At 35.5% G+C, this 20,087-nt stretch overlaps 1 protein-coding gene across 1 annotated transcript in view; it reads right to left on the bottom strand.

Annotated features, from left to right (window-relative positions):
* MYO1E (myosin IE) overlaps positions 1–20,087 on the bottom strand; it is a 248,439-nt gene that overhangs the window by 102,763 nt on the left and 125,589 nt on the right. The window contains exons 6-13 of the mRNA XM_074234549.1: positions 18,769–18,858; positions 13,929–14,060; positions 11,689–11,823; positions 10,340–10,472; positions 6,084–6,280; positions 4,346–4,426; positions 3,928–4,014; positions 1,695–1,781 (exon numbers count right to left, since the gene is read on the bottom strand). Coding sequence (XP_074090650.1) covers positions 1,695–1,781; positions 3,928–4,014; positions 4,346–4,426; positions 6,084–6,280; positions 10,340–10,472; positions 11,689–11,823; positions 13,929–14,060; positions 18,769–18,858 — 942 coding nt within the window. The remainder of the gene's footprint in view (positions 1–1,694; positions 1,782–3,927; positions 4,015–4,345; positions 4,427–6,083; positions 6,281–10,339; positions 10,473–11,688; positions 11,824–13,928; positions 14,061–18,768; positions 18,859–20,087) is intronic.

The following is a 20,087-nucleotide window of genomic DNA, read 5'->3' as shown; positions in this document are numbered from 1 at the left end:
CCTTATCTTGAAAGCATTTCCTTTAATATAAGAATTTAGTTAATGATCCTTCAAGAAAAGAGCTATGTATTATGTTTATTGATGTAAAAAAAGACTTTTCTATGAAAGGCTATTAATTCCCTTTATGTTTAACTAAAATCACATGTTATTTTCTTCCTGAAACAAGCATGAGTTTGACTTTTTATCCCTACCTCCCACCCCAGTTTTTATTTGTTTAATTTAAAGTTATGTAAGAGGGAGTCAAGGGTCAGGCCCATAAGTGATAGGAATTTGATGAATTGATTTAATCCACATTTTTATTTCTATTTTTCCTAATCCCAAGAAAGCTACAGGAAGAGATGGGATTCTGAAATATTTCCAATATGATAACATATCTAAGAGGTATCATGACAGTGATCAGAGAAGTGTCTCAGATTCAGAAAGACTGAGGTTCAAATTCTAACAGGTTTTAATATCTTAGTTATATGACCATAAAAAGTGATCTGACCTCTCAATGCTCTAGGCTAGGACTATCCAAAATGTGGCCCAGAGCAGCATGTAGTTGCAGGGTGATTTTGTGTGGTCGCCTATGGATTTACTAAATGCTTTAGTAAATGAAGCTGACTGATGCCGAGCTCTCACTAAAAAGGCAAATAAATATATATTGTCTATTTTTTTTTAGGTTTTTGCAAAGCAATGGGGTTAAGTGGCTTGCCCAAGGCCACACAGCTAGGTAATTATTAAGTGTCTGAGGCTGGATTTGAACTCAGGTACTCCTGACTCCAGGGCAGGTGCTCTAGCCACTGTGCCACCTAACCACCCCATATTATCTATTGTTTCAATAAAAACTTTTAAAACTAGGTTGGACAGTCATGCTCTAGGCAACTTTTAAGATCAAAGGCACATAGTTTGAGAAAATTGTTACTGTATCTCAGAGATGGACAACTAACTTTGAGTAAGCTATTGAAATTGTCTTCATGAGAAAAATATCAGATTACTTTTAAAAAATGATCTTATTGGGGCAGCTAGGTGGCAGAGTAGATAGAGCACCACCCCTGGAGTCAGGAGGAACTGAGTTCAAATGTGATCTTAAGACACTTAATAGTAGCCTAGCTGTGTGACCTTGGGCAAGCCACTTAACCCCATCATCTTAAATAAATAAAATTTAAAAAAATTAAAAAAATTATCTTACTATCCATCTACATGCATATATATATACATATATTCATACAATAATTTATTTGCTAAAATCATTTATTCATCCCTGTGGAATTCCTCACTAAACCTAAAAGACTGATCTTATTTATTTTTTCTGATAATGTTTATCTTATATCACCTTTGTTTCCAAATATATCTTTCCCTACACCCCTTCTTAGAGAGCTAGCTTTTGTGAACAAAGATAAAATTGGAAGTAGAAGAAGGAGGTAGGAAAGTGGGGGTTGGGGGGCTGGGAAGGAGACACATAACCCAGACAGAGCAAGAGAGGGAGAGAGAGAGAGAGAGAGAGAGAGAGAGAGAGAGAGAGAGAGAGAGAGAGAGAGAGAAACATCATTATAACTAATCAACACACCAGCAGAACCTAAAGAAATATGCAATATTCTGAGACTAATTTATATTTAAATTTTAATTCTGTGTATATTTAAACAGAGAAAAGCACAAGAAAAATTTAATGATCAATATGGGAACAGGGAAATGTAGCCAGGTCCAACACTTACAACTTTGTTCTCTATGAGATCGCATACAATTTTGTTGTTAAAGTATTCAATTGCAGTCCATCTAATACCTTCTTGTACATATTCCTCCTGCAAGAGAGAGAAATGAAAATTTCCATGATCTTCTACGATGACATGATAATGGTGCAAGCAGAGTAGGCTTCTGCCTACAACTGTAGCTGGCCTTTATGACATTCTATATTTCATCTCCTTCCTCCCTTCTCTTTTCCTGGCTAAATATCTCTAGTTCCTTCAATCAATCCTTGTACAACATATATTCAATTTCCTTTACCATCTTATCTTAATTGTCTGGTTTCCTCTGGGCACTCTCCAGAATTTAACATCTTTCTTAAAGTTCGATGCCAAGAGATGAATATAGCACCTCTATATACAATACTTCATCTACTATCTCTGGGCATCTGCTTAATGGCTGTCCCCCTGTTTGAACTGCATTCTTTTCCTTACTTCTCCCTTTTTTTCCTTTTAAACTGCTCAAATGATACTTTTCATATGAACTCTTTCCTAAAGCCTTATAAACTAGTAGTCTGCCCACAAGATTTACTTTTTATTTATTTATATCATATGCATGTTATTACTAGATTATAAGCTCCTTGAAGATAGCCAGACACTTTCATTTCATAACTCTCTCCAGTGCATAGTCTGTCTCAAAGATATCTTGTTGACTGACCAACTAGAAATACACATCTAGAAAAAAACTTAACACAGAGGCTTGGTAGTTCTTTATTATCATTAAAAAGCCTATCAGTTGGGTGATTATGGTGTAGGACCAATAACATTTCTTTGACCAGTAATTAAAATACTTTATAAATTTAATATAACAAGTGAATGCTGATTATTACATTAGTGGTATGGAAAATTTAGTCTTATGTAGTATGCATTGTGTTCTATGGGCTTATACCACTGTTCTCTATGAAACAAAAATGAACCTCGTTGAAAACAAGAAAAAACAAAAAACAAAACAAAAGAGCAAAAAAATCTGCCTAGAAACTTATCTAATCAATTCCCTGGAAGTAGGGTAGGTGAGGGCTATTGAGAATTTCAACTCACTACATTAGAATAACTGAGAAGAGAAGGATGGGAGGCAGGAATTCAGTGTATGGAAATAATATGTATGCAAGTTGAAAGAAACTGAATGTGGGGCTATGTTCACTCAAAAATGGTTACTTTGCCCAGGACCTACTAGAGAAAGTTTTATTTCTACTATTTCCAACTTGTCAACACCAAATTATTTCTATCCAAGAACAGATCAAACAGTGATAAGAATAGAGCAATAATATTTAACTTTTTGAAACAATGAATCAATCCTCTATACCTGTTATGCACCAAATCAATATGCTAGCTACTGTGGGGGAGGGTTATACAAAAAAAAATATAACCTAACATTTCCTGACTTCCAAAGTCTTCTGTATGCAACAGATATCTACAATAGAGATAGATGTGATAAGAAAAGATCTAAAATAGACAATAGATCCCAAAGAGAGGAAATACAGAGATCAATTTAGGCTGGATTGATGCAGGCAGGATTCATGGGGGAAAATGGAGCCTGCATTGGGTCTGTAAGAATAAATAAGATTTTGGTCAGGAGGAGGGTAAGACTAGATGGGGGATATGTATCTTGCCAGGTAAAAAAGGTAAAGAGAGGAAAGAAATGTAGCATGAAGAAAGCCTTGAAGGTGGAAAGAACTTAAGATGGAATGAATGAGTAGCTGATGTGAGAGTTTTATGTAACTTTGTGGACAATGGAAAAGTAATATGGATTCAACTTATGGAAGATAAAGAATTTCAACTTAACTTTGTAGTCAACAAGAGACCACTGAGATTTTTAAGTAAAGGAGGTAGCTGCTGAAAGATGTTATATTCCCCAAATAAACTAAGGAACTGATTTCATTTATTGAGAAACAAGTCTTGCTACTCTTTAAAAGAAACCAAAACAAATTAGCTTAAGTCAGATTCCAAATTCTAGATGCTGTTATCAGACTCACTATTTCTTTTCTTAAGGAAAGGGAAAAAAGTGTTACCCTTTGATGTTATCATTTAATATGCTAAGTTGACAATATCATTGGGTTTCTCTGCTTGATTCTCTAAGGAGGCATTTCATTATCCCAGACAAACCTGAAGAAAGGGAAGGGAGCAGGTTCTAACATACAACTAATTTAACTTAAAATCAAACCAAACCAAGCAGAAAACCAGGGGAGGGAACCAGGTGTTGACTTACCTGTTCTGCTTTTAGTGTTAATTCAATAAAAATCTGTTGTAGCTTTTCATTAACAAAATTGATGCAAAATTGTTCAAAGCCATTTTTCTGGAAGATAAAAAAATTGACTCAGTTTATTTTGAGTTTATTGTTAAAAGCACTGGAAAAAATACCCATTTCTGGGGTCATTCTAGTCTTACAGTAAAGCATAAAACTGGTATCATTTGAGTCTTAATAAAAAACATTAGAAGCCTGATTTCTCACAGGTTTAATTGTATTCATGGGAAGTTATTGAAGTAAAGAACAGATAATGCTCAGAAAAAAAGACTAAAATAAATCTACACTTTTCTTCTATTAGCCAGAACATCTCTTGTAACTCCTGTGAAATATTTCATCCTTCTCCCCAACCATTCACCCTGTCTTCTGCATTAAATCTCACCTGGAATATTTCAAAGCCGTAAATATCTAAGACGCCAATGTTGTATTCTTCATGATCCTTTTCCATTGCTTTATTGATGGACTAAGAGACAATAAACAACAAAATTATCAAAAACTTTTCCTTCAGAAAAACAAAGTAATCACTCTTTCTTTGTGGAACAATTTCAATGAACTGAAATATTTCTCCAAGAATACTGTCTTCACATCAGAAGGCCTTATTTTGACATTCTGCTTTTGGCTCACAAAATTCTTAGGACAACAATAACACTATGTCTTTATAGAGTCCATGTAGGTTCACAAGGCACTGTCCTCATAACCTTGTGAGAATTATGTATGGGGGAGTATTATTAGCTTCTTTAGGAATTGAGAAAACTGAAGCAAATTAAATTATTTGACCAAGTTCACATGTAATGAGAGCCAGCTTACAAAACCAGGTTCTTCGGCTCCAAACCCAGTGTTTCTTCCTCATCACATGAAGTACTACTTCAAATAGCAAAATGAGTAAAAACAAAACAAATCCCCCAAAAAACTACAAGTGTGATCCAAAATACAAGGAAAGGAGAAAAAGCTGGGACTTTTTTTTTTTTAGGGTTTTGCAAGGCAAACGGGGTTAAGTGGCTTGCCCAAGACCACACAGCTAGGTAATTATTAAGTGCCTGAGGCCCAATTTGAATTCAGGTACTCCTGACTCCAGGGCCGATGCTCTATCCACTGTGCCACCTAGCCCCCCCCCAAAGTTGCTTAATTCTGACATGGCTCATCTCTTCTGTGGAATCCTTTAAATTAGAATCAGTTCTAATCTGGATAGATTTCATTGAAGTATAACTGAACCCAAGAGGTTACATTACAAGAATCATCAATATCCTTTGACAGAGTCTAGGATTGTAAATAAAAATCCCAACTTTCGAGGAAAAACTTTGTTGGTATGGTACTGTTTTGGGAAATGAATAACTCTTTCTGTGGTTTATTGCACTTAATTTTGCATTTTTATTTTCTTTGTTTGAATTGATAATCTGATGAAATAAAAGCATTCAGGATTGAGTAGTTCCTGTTTCTGGATATGGCTAAACCTTTTACAGACAGTAACAAAATGCCATTTGTTGCATGTTACATGTTCTGTGTAAGGTATATGGGGTCATCTCATTCTCATTGTAGCAGGTAATCCACATAAACTGACCACCACAGCTGCCTGAACATCAAAATAACTCTACAGTGAAAGTAATCTAGTGTGACTGTCGAATGTACAAACAGGTTCCAAATATCAAGGGTTATTAGGAGTGAAAAGACCTACAGCATTCATTTGCTTTATTTTTAATATTTCGGTGTTCTGTTATAATTTGATCAGTTTCTCATTCAGAATTCATAACCCTATCAGTTTAGCATTAAGCATCTTAAGACTCAGTTTTGGACACGAATAGCTAGATAAGCCCTGGAGTGAAAGTCAGGGTATATTTCATTTATTTTTTTAATGTTATTTTATTTTTAATTTCTTTTTCCTCTTAGCTACGTGCAAAAATAAGTTTCAATGTTTACTTCCAAAATCTTGGGTTTCAAATTCTCTGCCTCCCTCCCACCTCACTTCTCCCATTGAGAAAGCAAATTACCAGACAGGGTATATTTCAAGGATGAGGGAGGAGGATGAAGGGAAAGTGAAAATTGAGTATTTAATAGCTTTACAATAAAAAGTTATGTTTGAATAAATAACATCATCCCAATGAAATTAATTTGTTTTTACGTACATCTACTAAGTAATCAAAGACTCGAGCATGCAGGGCCTTGGCAAGAGCATCTCTGGTGTAGCAGGCTTGTTCTACATTCAAAGTCACATGAATAGATTCGGATTTGCCTCCCCATTTACTATCCATTTGCCGGCTGGTCAGTTTCTCTTTTAAACGGTCTTGGTTTATCCCCAAGAGAAAAGCAGGAAAGGCCAAAACTGTTGAAATAAACACATTTTCTTATTTTTCAAGATGAAAATATTTTACTTTTCACCTGGATGGGTGATTTTAAAGCTCTCCCAATTACACAAGACATAAAATATCTGGGAGTCAATCTACTAAAACATACTTTCAGCCTTAAGTAAATTTACAGCTTAAGTACTATAACTATCAGGCTACCCATGGGAGTACTTTATAAAACTAGACAAAATAATTCTAGAGACCATTTGGAGAAACAAAAGGTCTAGAAGCTCCAGGAAAGTAATGGGGGGGAAAAAGGAAGAATGAAGGAGAATAATAGTTCTATGCTTCAAATAATATCATAATCATTGAAACTATTTGGCACTGATTAAAGAAAAAAAAGTAAATCTGCAGAAGAGATGAGACAAGAAAAAATAAATGTAATTTAAAAGCTTTTGCACAAATAAAATCAGTGCAGCTGATTATCCTTATCCTTATCCAAGTGCAGCTAGAATAAAGAAATGATTGGGAAAAAAATCTACATAGACTATCTCTCCTAAAAGCTTACAGTCTAAGATATATAGGGAATTAACACAAATATATAAGGACTTAAAGTGAGAAAGACATGGGTAAAGGAACTTGAGAATAAATTCATAGAGGTTGGAAAATAGAAGATACATTTAGAGTAAGATAGGTAAAGGTTTATGAAGGGGAATCGTATGAAAGAGACGGCTAGTGTTAGCTTTTGGTGGGTTCTTGAATACCAAATTAGAATTTGGAATTGAATAATAGGGGTATATAGAAAATTTTTGAGCAGGGTTAAATAGGTTAAGAGTCATTAGTCTAGTAGCAATATAGAGGAGAGAATGAAAAGGGCAAAAAAAATTGAAAAAGCTATTATAATAATCTAAGAAGTATGAATAGAGAGGAAGGAATACATACCATATATGTTATAGAATTAGGAAACATGGGGCTTTGAAGCAGATTGAATTGGGAATTGGATTAAAAAGTTCCAAATATATAGGGCCAAGGGAATGTTGGAATGTAAACCAAGGCATAGGGGGAGAAACTATGGAAGAAGTTAGCAGTAGAAAAGATAGGATACTATACATATTGCCAGCAAGATTTTATAAACCAGTCATTCATCTACATCTTATCAATTCTCCCTTGCATAAAAAAAAGCCCAGATATCATTCACCTAAAAAATACAACATGGCAAAATTCATTTTTTACTAAAATATTCATAATTTCAATTGTAAGTAAGTAATAAAGAAAAGATAATGATGTGAACTTTTTGGGAGATTTTGTGAATCAAACATATCAATATGGGGTGGGGAAAAGGAATTATTGATTTTTCATTTGTGTCCATCTCTTCGTGATCCCTTTTTGGGTTTTTCTTGGCAAAGAAACAGAGCCAATGTATATCTGAGGTTAGATTTGAATTCAGAAAGATGAGTCGTTCTGACTCCGGGCTTGGAACTCTATCCACTGGGCTATCTAGCTTCAAATACTTTCATATTTTACTTTTCATCTTTTCCCACAATAATTTTAATTGTTTATTTCCATTTTTCTTAAAAATATACTTTTGTATATTTCCATTTCCAAAAATTTCTGAAATATTGAGGTGAAAAGATGTAAAATTTTTATAACATAATTACAGTAAGTTTTCATTAGTCAAAGTTTAGCTGGATCAAACTGATACTTTTAAGGGGAATTTTGCTTTTCTGGGTTAATCAGGAGATTTCGATTTTGGAAGAACTCCAGGACTTCCTAAAAACAGGATAGTTAAGAGGAAGTTTGCTAGCTAAATTAGAATGGGATTATCTGAGTCCATCTTACCACCAGTTTAGGCCAAAGAGATTCAGCCTGTGCTGGGTTTTACCCAATTGGCAGAAGAGGTCACTTCCTCCTGTCATCAGTGAGGAACAAACCACTTCATCTTGGCTCAAACACCAAGAGAAATAACTGCAGTCTCATGATTTTGTCCTGGGATATAAATAGGATGCAAAGGATTCTAATGTAACAAGTCTACAGAGCCAAGGAAAATATTATTATCTATGTAAAAATCACAATGAACCCCAAACTATATATGTCATAGAGCAAGTATCAGTGATCCTGGTGAGTATCTGCAATGTATGTATGTATGTATGTGTATCATCTAGGGGAAAAAAAAACTTGACCAATTAAGGAATGCTCTTGTTTTCTAAACTCTTGTACATAGTACTATATATGAAATGTACCATATTTGCTTTATCAAGATTGACAATATCAGAAAGTAGGGAGTGAACAGTATTTCCTCCTTTATCAGAAAAAGAAAAAACAAAAAAAAAGCCTTATTTGGAATGGAAATATCCCCATGCCTGATTTTCCACTGCACTGTCAGCAATGAGTGGGATACTATTTATTCCTAAATTTCTAAATTTATCATCCCTGAAGAATGCTGAGATGCAAAGAAATAAATGTTTTCTTGGGTGGTTATGGGATATGTGGGTTCTCTAACAAGACAGGAGAGTCATCTACATCTTAGGAAATTGAATGATAAAGACCAGGACCTTTTAAAACTGAAAAACTCAAAGAGCTTCCAATTTGAAAGCATAGAAGTGTTCCCTAATAGTTTTGGATAGATTGAAAGCATAGTTAACTAGTGACTTTGTTTTACTGAAGTGCCATTTTTCTCTATACTGCAAAAATAGCCATTGAAGTTATTCCCTGAAGAAAATCATCATTGATACTTGGAAAATTAGAAGAGCTGAGAAAATGTACTTCTCTTTTTCTTTGCCAAGAAGGGGAACTATGGATATGAAATAATGCATATATTCTGCCAAACATAATTGAGGCATTGAATAATTTTGTTGAACTGTTTTTCCCTCTTCTATCTTTATATATTTATGGCAAAAGTGACTGATTGCTGGATAAGGGTAGGGGAGATATGTATCCCAGTATTAGTTAAATAAAAAAATGATGTGAATGTAGAAAAAATGAGTTTCCACTGGAAGATTAATCCCTATAGTTTTGTTTGCTGGCATAGAGAAAGTTTTTTCTGCTATTTACTTTTCAAATTTAACTGGAGAAAATAAATCTCTTTTATCCAGAGATGAAATTCTGTTTTAATATTCCAAGATTACCAGGGTCTGGATTCTTTTCCTCATCCTACAATGGCATTGCTGTTTGTGTGTACCATGAAGGTGGGAGACATGGAAACTGGGCAATATCTATTACCCCTCATAATAAGTCATAAATTCAAATCAGTGTATGTTAGAATGGCCAAATCTCAAATTTTATATATTTTTTAACTAGAGACTTTAGAGAGCCACTTGTGTGGCTCAATTATGCCTCTAAAAATCTGCTAACTCGTTAATTAGTCTAATTAACCCAGAAAGCAATGCAGAAAAATGCAGTGAAAGCAACCAAAGTATCCTGATCTTTTGACCCAGAGGTGTCACTACAAAGCATATCCCTAAAAAAAAAGGTCCCAGACAGGAAAGATTACAGACAACAAAATATTCATTTTCAGAGATAAAAAAAAATTGGAAGCAAAATAAATGCTAATTGAAAGTGGAAGGGCTAAACAAATTATGTTCCATGCCTATAATAATATAATACTATTTCATAAGACACAATGAACATGAATAATTCAAAAACATGGAAAGACTTATACGAACTGATGTCCAGTGAAAAACCAAGAAAATAATGCACAATGCAGATGGAAATAACAAAAACAAGAAGCCAAACACACTATGAATAATATTAAGTATGTTTGACCTGGAAGAAAGGATGAAAAAATTCACTTTCTTTCTTTCTTTGCAGAGGTGCAGGACTGTGGATGTGCAATGCTGCTGGAAACTGTCAGACTCTATTGATGTGTTGGTTAATTTTGCTGAATTTTGTTCTTAATCTTTGTTGCATGGGGGGCTTGCTGGGTAAGATATAGGAGAAGGATAGGTTAGGAAACAAAGAAGATTAAAAGCAAAAGATATCAGTATCAATATCAACATTGAAATTGTGAGCTCCAGTGCCTGCTAGGTAAAGTTACTGGCCATTTCAGAGCAGTTAGGTTGGATACATATTCATTCTATCAAATTTTTAGAGGCACCTACACTCTTCACTCTCCACAGCAGCATAATTGCCAACTTCTTTAAAGCTGATGTTCCCCAAGTGGAGTACTCCAGCTACAATCTGTAGCACCAGGGCCTGTTCTTCTGCAAAGATCCCGATCACATTCATTGCATGCTACAAAAGGAAAGGTACCTGAGTTACACAAACAAATCATACTCCTCATCAGCTCTTCCAGTCTTTCAGAGATATGCCATAAACAGAATGAGTCACAGTTTAGGTTGGGTTATAGAGAAAAAAGATGTTGGGTGTCTAAGAGAAAAGAAATAACTTGGCTTAATAAGTTGACCTAGAAATTCTTGGGAGGGTGTCAAAGTGAGTGAGCTCAGGTTGGTCCCCAAAAAGAGTTTATTCATATATTCCTTTCCTGGTCATAACTGGAAAAGTATTCAGCCTGGAATGAGTATTCTTAATATTTTTTTGCATCATGAACTCCTTTGACAGTCAAGTGAACCCTTGTCAGAACAATGTTTTTAAATGCATAAAATAAAATACACAGCATTAAAAAGGAAGCCAATTATATTGAAATACAGTAATCAAAATATAAAAAAAATGCTCTGACACCAAGAATACCTGTTTTAGAGGCTGAATTGAGAACTTTGCAAGAAGAAAAGAAATTAATAATGATGTGGGGAGGAAACAATAATAGGTGTTCCATGAATTATACTAATTAACCTTTAACTTAGTTCTTCAGTCCTAATAGGTGAGTGATTCATATGGCCTTCTATGTCAAGCCAGAGCTGGCCAGGCTACTTTCTACCCTGGCCACCCATTCCTTTTGTTCCTCCCCTACCAGTCCCTCCCAAACCATAATCAGATAGACAGAGTCATGCTATTGAATAGGGTGTGTCAATCTTTTTCTCCATTTACCACCCAAGGAACATCCCAAACCAAAGTACCTGTCCCTGGCAACCACTCCCCTTTATGTACAGTCTCTCTTAGAAAGTAAGCTTGTGGTGGGCAGGTAAAGATGTTAGTTCAGTGCTTGGCATTAATAAGCATTTAATAAAAGCCTCCTCTTTCTTTCATGATTCTGTTTCACTACCATCTTTAACAAAGTAATCATCAAATTGAGGATAGGAATGTAGTAAAATATGGCATAAAACTGATTGTTTTCTGTTTATGTCTCAGAAAATTAACTAATTCTACCTTAGATATTTGGTAGAGTGGTTGTTTTTAAGTTTGTTTAACCATTTACTTTAGAATAAGAGCCTGACCAATTTGAAATGTCTGGCAATTTTCCTTTTCCCCTTGATAGGCTGGTCATTTCTGCTACTGTGGTTACCAACAGTTCACTCAGCAGAACCCACTCAGTCATAGGATCCATTCATACCAATGTTTCTTGAAATTCCCGCCTGTCATCAATGTCATCAACTTTGTAGGATCCTGACAGGCTCAGATAGTAATAGTAGTCCATGCTTGTGATGCCAAGGCTGTGTTTTTGCTCTGCAGAAGCACCTTCAATTAGCTGTAGTGAGAAAATGATATGATGGGTAAATGCACATGTAAATCTTTAATTTGTTGGCTACATAGCATCTAAGTGATGGAAGGGCTCTCAGAGGTCCTTTAGGTAATTTAAGCCCGAACAAGAATTCTCTCAATAAGAAATCCAACAGGTGATCATTCCAGATTTGCTAGCAAGAACTCTAATTAGGAGAATTTCCTAACTGCCAGTCAAGGCAATCCATTTCACCTTTGGCTAGCTCTATTTATTAAGAAAATTTCCGGGGCAGCTAGGTGGTGTAGTGGATAAAGCACCGGCCTTGGAGTCAGGAGTACCTGGGTTCAAATCCAGTCTCAGACACTTAATAATTACCTCGCTGTGTGGCCTTGGGCAAGCCACTTAACCTGTTTGCCTTGCAAAAAATAAAACTAAAAAAAATAAAATTTCCCCTACATTAAATACAAATTTTCCTCTTTGCAGCTTCTCCCTATTATCTCTTGTTCTGTCTTGGGGGGACAGACAGAACCATCCTAATTTTGGGCAAGTGACTTGCCCAAGGTCACACAGCTAGGTAATTATTAAGTGACCTTCAAATACTTAAAGATAGCTTTCATTTTTCCATTGTCTTCTTTTCTTTAGGTTCAACATGTCAAATTCCTTCAACTAAACCTTTTACAACATGATCTCAAGATTCTACAGTTTTATTTGCTCTCTTCTCAGTGCTCTACAGTTTATCAGTATCTTGATATTATGCAAATGCATTGTACTGTGTCTTTTTTAAAGAATGAACACAAAAGTGGCTTGAATAGCAATTAACTCACACTCAAAAGGGACTACCAGCTCCCTCCAGACACTATAACACATTTCCTTAAGACAGATTAAGATACACTGATATTTTCAGTTGCAATCTCATGCACTTGATGCAAATTGAGCTGTTATTGCTGAGTCTTTCAATTTCTAGTATACTTTATGACCACGTTTGGGGTTTCCTTGGCAAAGATATAGGGGTGATGTGCCATTTTCTTCTCCAACTCATTTGAAAGAGAAGGAATGGAGGGAGGCAAACAAAATGACTTGCTTGGGGTCATACAGCTAGTAAATGTCTGGGATCAGATTTGAAGCCAGGATAAATCTTCCAGGGTCAGCTCACTAAACTCTTAAATGTTGTGTTTTACTTAGCTTTGGTTTCCTATTCTATACTTTTGATGCCTTCTTCCATTGTGATGCTAACTAGAATAGATCCAGGACATAATTATCAACACTCTAATGTTCAAAATCTTAAGTGGGAGATATTTAACCAAATATATAAAATTACAATAGTACTAAGTTAATCTTAATATGTGACTTTTTCAGTCAATGTCAATCTGCAGGAATCTTAATGTATGGTTTAGTGGACTCATTTCTATTTGAGTTTGACACTGCTAGTTTAGTTCACTCTTTTGGCAAAAAGCTACAATATGGCTTTGGAACATTTCTTTTTTTTCATTTAAAAGAATTTAAATCTGGAAATAATGTTACATCTCCTTTGTTGTTTCATCTTTATAGATTTATAATCAGAGTTTGCTTGAAGCAGAGTTTTTTGTCATAAGACGGGAAAAGACTTGTTTTTTGGTTTTTGCAAAGCAATGGGGTCAAGTGACTTGCCCAAGGTCATACAGCTGGGTAATTATTAAGTGTCTGAGGTCAGATTTGAACTAAGATCCTCCTGATTCCAGGGTCAGTACTCTATCCACTGTACCAGCTAACTGTGCAGTGGATAAATCTGGAAATAATGACTAGTTTTTATGTATTTGTATTTTGTCAGGGCAGTTAGGTGGCACAGTGAATAAAATGGTGAGGTTAGAATCAGGAAGACTTATCAACAGTCAGACATGATTGAACAACAATTTTGTCCCTCCAGAGTTTGTAGCTGCTTTAAGGCAAAGACTTTCTTGGGCTTCTTTGTGTGCTCTACCAAACCTAACAGAAACCATTCATTTACAATAACTGTGCATACCCTGAGTATTTGTATTTGTAAGAGTATCTGTTGATTACTGGTTGTGTGTAATACATATTCTAGGAGCCCTCTAACACCCAAGCAAAATTAATCTGGAAAAGAAAAAAGTTTCATTTAAAAAAAATGTTCTAACCTGATAAAATATGTGAAAACTCCGTTCTCCAGGGTTCCTCATCACCACTCTGGATTTTTCCAGAAGGAAGTTGGAGATCTTTCCACCATCTGGTTCTCCACCTGGACTAAACTGTATTTCAAAGTATTTCCCCTGCAATAAAGCATTGTTTTGGTTGTTTTGAAGGTTAGATTTTATTTTGAAGAAAGGACAAAGCAATAGCTTCTTACTGGCTCATAATACAACATAGTTTGAGGAAATTGATTGATTAAAAAATATATTTTTCAAGTTACTCTACTCCCAGATTATAGATTTATTAAAGATAAAAGGATTATAGATTTAAGGTGGCAAGGAACCTCAGAGGTCCAGACTTATTGTTTTACAGTTTTAGAAATTGAAGTGGGTTAATCATACCTACTTAACGTTAGATAGAGCAATGGATAGACTGCTGGATCTGGAGTTAAGAAAACTTCTCTTTCTGAGTTCAAATCTGGCCTCAGATACTTTTTAGCTGTGTAACCCTGGGCAACTTAACTCTTTTTGTCTCAGTTTCCTCATCAGTAGAATGAGCTGGAAAAGAAAATGGCAACCACTCCAGTACCTTGCTCAAAAAAACCCAAATGGGGTCACAAAATGAGACTGAAAAAATGGCAACAAGAAGGGTTACCACAGCTAGTATATATCTGAGAAAGAATTCAACTACAGGTCTTTCTTACTCCAAGTCCAGCTACTCAACTCACCACATCTACCTTTGATACCTCCTCATCTTGTGCACTGAAACAATCATCGGTTTTCTTGTTCCAGTCACAGCATTTTATAAGGAATGCTCTATATGGTTCTAGCTTCAATGGATCAAATATATATAGGTTATTCACAAGATGAACCTCCATTCCTCCTCACTGACATTTTAATCCTGAAAAGGGAAAGGGTGGAGAGGTCATAGATTGTCATTGGCTGGATGATGGTGAACTCTGGTAGCCTGATCAAGTGATAGCAGAATTCCTCTTGGGCAGGCTTGTGGGTATTATCAAAAATCTTGCCCTTCAGTCTGGGATAAGAGCCATCAAGAGCATGTAACAGAGGTAACTCCTATTTGGGGTTTTCTTGGCAAAGATACTAAAGTGGCTTGCCAATCCAGTTCATTTTATAGATTAGGTACTGAGGCAAACAGAATTAAGTGACTTGCTCAGGGTCTTACACAGTCAGTAAGCATCCAAGATTAGATTTGAATTCAAGTCTTTCTGATTCTAGGGCCAGTGGTCTATCATCCAGTGTGCCACCTACTTGTCCATATTGCCATTGTATTTGCTTCTATTTAAAAGAAATTGGGGTAGGGGGCAGCTAGGTGGCACAGTGGATAGAGCACTGGCCCTGGAGTCAGGAGTATCTGAGTTCAAATTCAGCCTCAGATACTTAATAATTACCTAGCTGTGTGGCCTTGGGCAAGCCACTTAACCCCATTGCCTTGCAAAAACTAAAAAACTAAAAATAAAAAACTAAAAGAAATGGGGGCAGTTAGGTGGCACAGTAGATAGAGCACCAGCCTTGGAGTCAGGAGGACCTGAGTTCAAATCCAACCTCAGACACGAATTTCCCAGTTGCGTGACCTTGGGCAAATCACTTTGACCCCATTGCCTTAAATAAAAAAAAAAAATAAACCCCCCCCCAAAGACATGAATATAGACTGTTCTTTAACATAAGTAAACATTTTTACAAATTTTAATGTGTTATATAACCTAAGAGCTAATAATAATATATAATATGATAATAACATGACTAATAATAATATCTGAGATTATATTTGATGGAGGAAGTTAGTAGGCTGATTAGGTTTGGTTTTTTTTTTAGGTTTTTACAAGGCAAATAGGGTTAAGTGGCTTGCCCAAGGCCACACAGCTAGGTAATTATTAAGTGTCTGAGACCAGATTTGAACCTAGGTACTCCTGACTCCAGGGCCAGTGCTTTATCCACTGCGCCACCTAGCCGCCCCAGCTGATTAGTTTTTAAAAGATACTGATAACTTTATTAAGAGAATGGAATCATGTTTAATTTACCTGAACATTCGCCTAACTCTGTTGTTGAGGGAAGTACTCCTTTTAACTATTTAATTTCTTAGTGATTAGGTCAAACAGATCAGATAGAGAAATTTTAGTATTTATTGTCCTATTTATTAAATAGAATCTAGACTATAATCTACTGGAGGACAGGGACTATGAATGATATAGTTTTCCTCTCTGTATTCAGTACTCACTAAAGTGCTATAAACAATTTTAGGAATCCATATAAACCTACAGAGAGAAGGGGAAACCCTGCCCCCCCCCCAATCCCAGAATTCATTCAGGTTGACCTTATCCTTCCCCACTCCCCCCCATTCTACCTGACTTATCTCACTTTGATTTTAAATAATATCAAACAAAACAAGAAGCCTAGAAAAGAAAATTCATTTCAATAGCTGTCAGAAATGAATTAAAATTACAATTCAGGAAGAATCTTTGAAGATTAAAGGTTTTTTTTTCCCCCAAGAAAAAAAAGATATCTTGTATTTTTCTTTCTAAAATGGCATACGGTGAGGGTAAATATGCAAACAAGACCCTCATAGATCCTTGGCTAATTTCCTAAGGTAAGTACCATTTACAATTTACACACTGGGAAAAGAGAAAAGAAGGCTTACTTCATTGATTTTATTGCCAGGGTGGCTCCTGTGGAGAAGACAGACTGTTTTGAAATTAAAGTAAATTGTGCAGCCTAGTAAAGTTTCAGAATTTCTTTAAAGATTGAAATAGGCCAACAAATATATAAAATAATATATTTTTAAAAAGGAGTATGGAGAAATTGGTGCATATCCTGGCCCCTTACTTCTCGCTTCAATTCCCATTTCCTCCCCTAACTCAGTCCTGTCCCCCTCCAAACTTTCTACACATCATTGGAGCTGCAGACATCAAGCAGAAAAAGAAATATTATGATGAGAGGTAAATATCTCAAATAACATTGGGTTGAGAGGAGTGAAAGGTCATTAGGCTGACAGGCATAAATCATTAGGGAATGTGGAGTTGTGTCGGAATTTCAGAGGGTTCTTTTTTAAAGTTAAAAATTTCCCATTATACTGATTTAAAAAAAAAGATTACTTTTCTCCTTTAAAAGTCTCATTCATTCATTCATGAAAGAGGGTCGAGAATGATTACCATTGGCTTTCCATAGTACTTCAGTGCTAAGAATAAACTATAGCTTAGATACTATTTAACCCCTAACATGATACATTCATGTTTGTGAACAGAGACTTCTCTATCAAAGATGACATCACTTGGGACATAGCACAATGTAGCAGAAAGAACTATGTTTGACTTTTTCTGGATAAGGTCTCCCACTGTGTGACCTTGAGTAAGTTACCTCCCTGGGCCTCACTTTGCTTTTCTATGCAATAGGGATGATAATACTAACAGTGTGAATCTGCAGAAGGCTTTTAACATTTGCAAAGCCTCCCTTCACCCTTCACCCACCCATACTTGGTCATTTGTGTTAGGTGAAGATCATAGGACTTCAGAACTAGGGATGCCAAAGACTAGATGAATGGACTTTTTAAAAAGCACTTTAAAAACATCTACCTCATTAGATCCTCACAAAGACTCTGGAAAGTAAATACTATTCTTATCCAAATTTTAGAGATAAGGAAATTTGAATCTTAAAGGGGTGAAGTGACTTGCCCAAGGTCACACAGTTAATTCTGGTCCTTCTGATTCCAGGTTTAGCCCTCTATTCATTGTTTTACTGAGCTAAAATATCTCCCACAAGTGGATTAATAGTCTTTGCTTAAAAGACCCTATTAAGAAGGAATCCACTACTTCCTGAGGTAGCCAGTTTCACTATGGAATAGTTTTTCCTGACCCCAAACTAAATTTGCCTCTTTGCAGCTTCTGCTTACTGCTTTTAGTTCTGTTTTTTGGGATTAAGTGACAGCTTTTTAACTAGATAGCAATCAATTAAGTCCCTATAGCTCATCTGGATCTGGTGACTTAAAGAGAGTAAGAGAAAATTAGGAAAGTAGTTTGTAACATGATTGTATAGATGTGATATACTGTTATCCAACAGACCTCTAGATAATGAAGAGGATAGAGTATTGGGCCTGAGTTCAAACCCATTCTCAAAACTCACTAGCTGCAACCCTGAATAAGTCACTTTAACCCCTCTCAATTTGTTTCTTGACCTATAAATGGGAGTAATGATATACCTAATCTTACAGGATCTCTGGGACAGATCAAATGAGATCATATATGTATATTTTCCAAATTACATAAATACTAGTTATCATCATTATTAGCTTTCAAGAAAACCAAGCCCAAGGACAAATACATACAAGAACTGGAGACTCCTCATGGTTGGTGTGGAGATCAACATCATCCTGTCAGATAGTCAAGAAGGTTCCTATCTCAAGGTAAAAGAAAGCTTCACCCTTCAGAGTTCCCTAAAATAAACTTCTAGGTAGTTAAATCAGTCTGACTTAGTGGTGAAGTCTGCACCATTGTTCTAGTCTTTATTACAAATCTATTTGGCAGAAGAATCAAGGTTGATTTATTCTTCTCTTTCAGCCCTAATCTGCTCTCTTCACAAATTCTGATTTCCTTAATAAGACTTCAGGTTTAAGAAAGTTTTGAAAATGATCTTATTTACATAATCAAATGCCTACAATCAGCTTGAGACTGAAGTCAGTTAAAACCAGATCTGTAAAGGGAAGAAATGATTAAGAAATGAGAAAAATTCAAAAAGAAAGATTTTTCCTTTGGGATAGATAGATATTGCAAACAGAAATAAAAATCAAATTTGAATGAACTGGACCATTAGAGTGAATGTTTAGGAAAAGACTTACAAATCTGCTGGAGTTGTTGTTCCGTACGGTTTTGGCATTTCCAAAGGCCTCCAATAAGGGGTTTGATTGTAGAATGATGTCCTTTACATGCTAAAAATGGGACAAAAAAACAAAAAATTGCTCTCTTCAATTCTTTTTTTTTGGCCAGGCAATGGGGTTAAGTGACTTGCCCAAGGCCACACAGCTAGGTTATTATTAAGTGTCTGAGGCTGAATTTGAACTAGGTACTCCTGACTCCAGGGCTGCTGCTCTATCCACTGTGCCACCTAGCCACCCCTGTTCAATTCTTTTTTATAAAGAATGGCTATCTGGCAGTGAACAGGATAAAGAGGGGAAAGTAACAGTCTCCTGTTAGTATATATTTCATTTGTCTTAGATGCATCTAAGTCAGAATGGAATGACATTTTCTTTCTTTTAAAAATTTATTTATTTTTTTAATCCATAAAAATCCATCTTCACCACCTTGTTCCTGACAACTGAGAGAGAAAAAAACCCCAAAACCCTTGTTGCAAATATACACAATCCTACAAAATTCCCATGTTGGCCATATCAAAAAAAAAAAGTCTCAATCTGCACTCCAATTACCTCAGTCATAAAGTAGATAGCATGCTTCATCATAAATACCCTTAAGAGTATGCTTGGTCATTTTACTGATTCTAAATTTTTTAAACTAGTTTTCCAGTACAGTATTATTTCATATTATAACATTGTTCTGCTCCCTTCACTTTGCATTGCTTCATACAGAGTTCTCTGAAACTATCCCCTTCAATCCCTTTCATCATATTCATATGCCATAACTCATTAAGCCATTCTGTAATTAATGGGCATTTCTTCAGCTTACAATTTTTTGATATCAGAAAAAGCTGATATAAATAATTTTTATACCTATTGGTCCCTTTACCCCCTCTTTCTTTGGTATATAGACTCAATAGTGAGAATAATACAATTTCTAAATTCATTAAGAAGAATTATCAGATTATAGGCATCTATATAAAATTTGCTCTTTAAAACTGAGATTTCCTAAACTTCTATTTACTTGTTTCATCATTTAGTATCCATTCAATGAAAGGTGCACTACAACAAATTTCTAGTCAGGAAAATTCAGGAGAATGAGTACTGGATTTGGGTGGTCGGGTCATAAGACTTGAGTTCAAATTCCAACTCCAGTGTTTCCTACCCATGTGATTTCCAGCAAGTCATTGAACTTTTCTAGTTCTCAATTTCTTCATCTATAAATTGAGAGCATTGGAATCAGGGATGTCTAAGGTTCCCTTATAACTCTAAATCTACAATCCTACAGGATCACCATCATATGCCAG

Source organism: Macrotis lagotis, chromosome 4, assembly GCF_037893015.1.
Source record: "Macrotis lagotis isolate mMagLag1 chromosome 4, bilby.v1.9.chrom.fasta, whole genome shotgun sequence".
NCBI lineage: Eukaryota > Metazoa > Chordata > Mammalia > Peramelemorphia > Peramelidae > Macrotis > Macrotis lagotis.
This window is presented reverse-complemented; position numbering and strand designations above follow the sequence as displayed.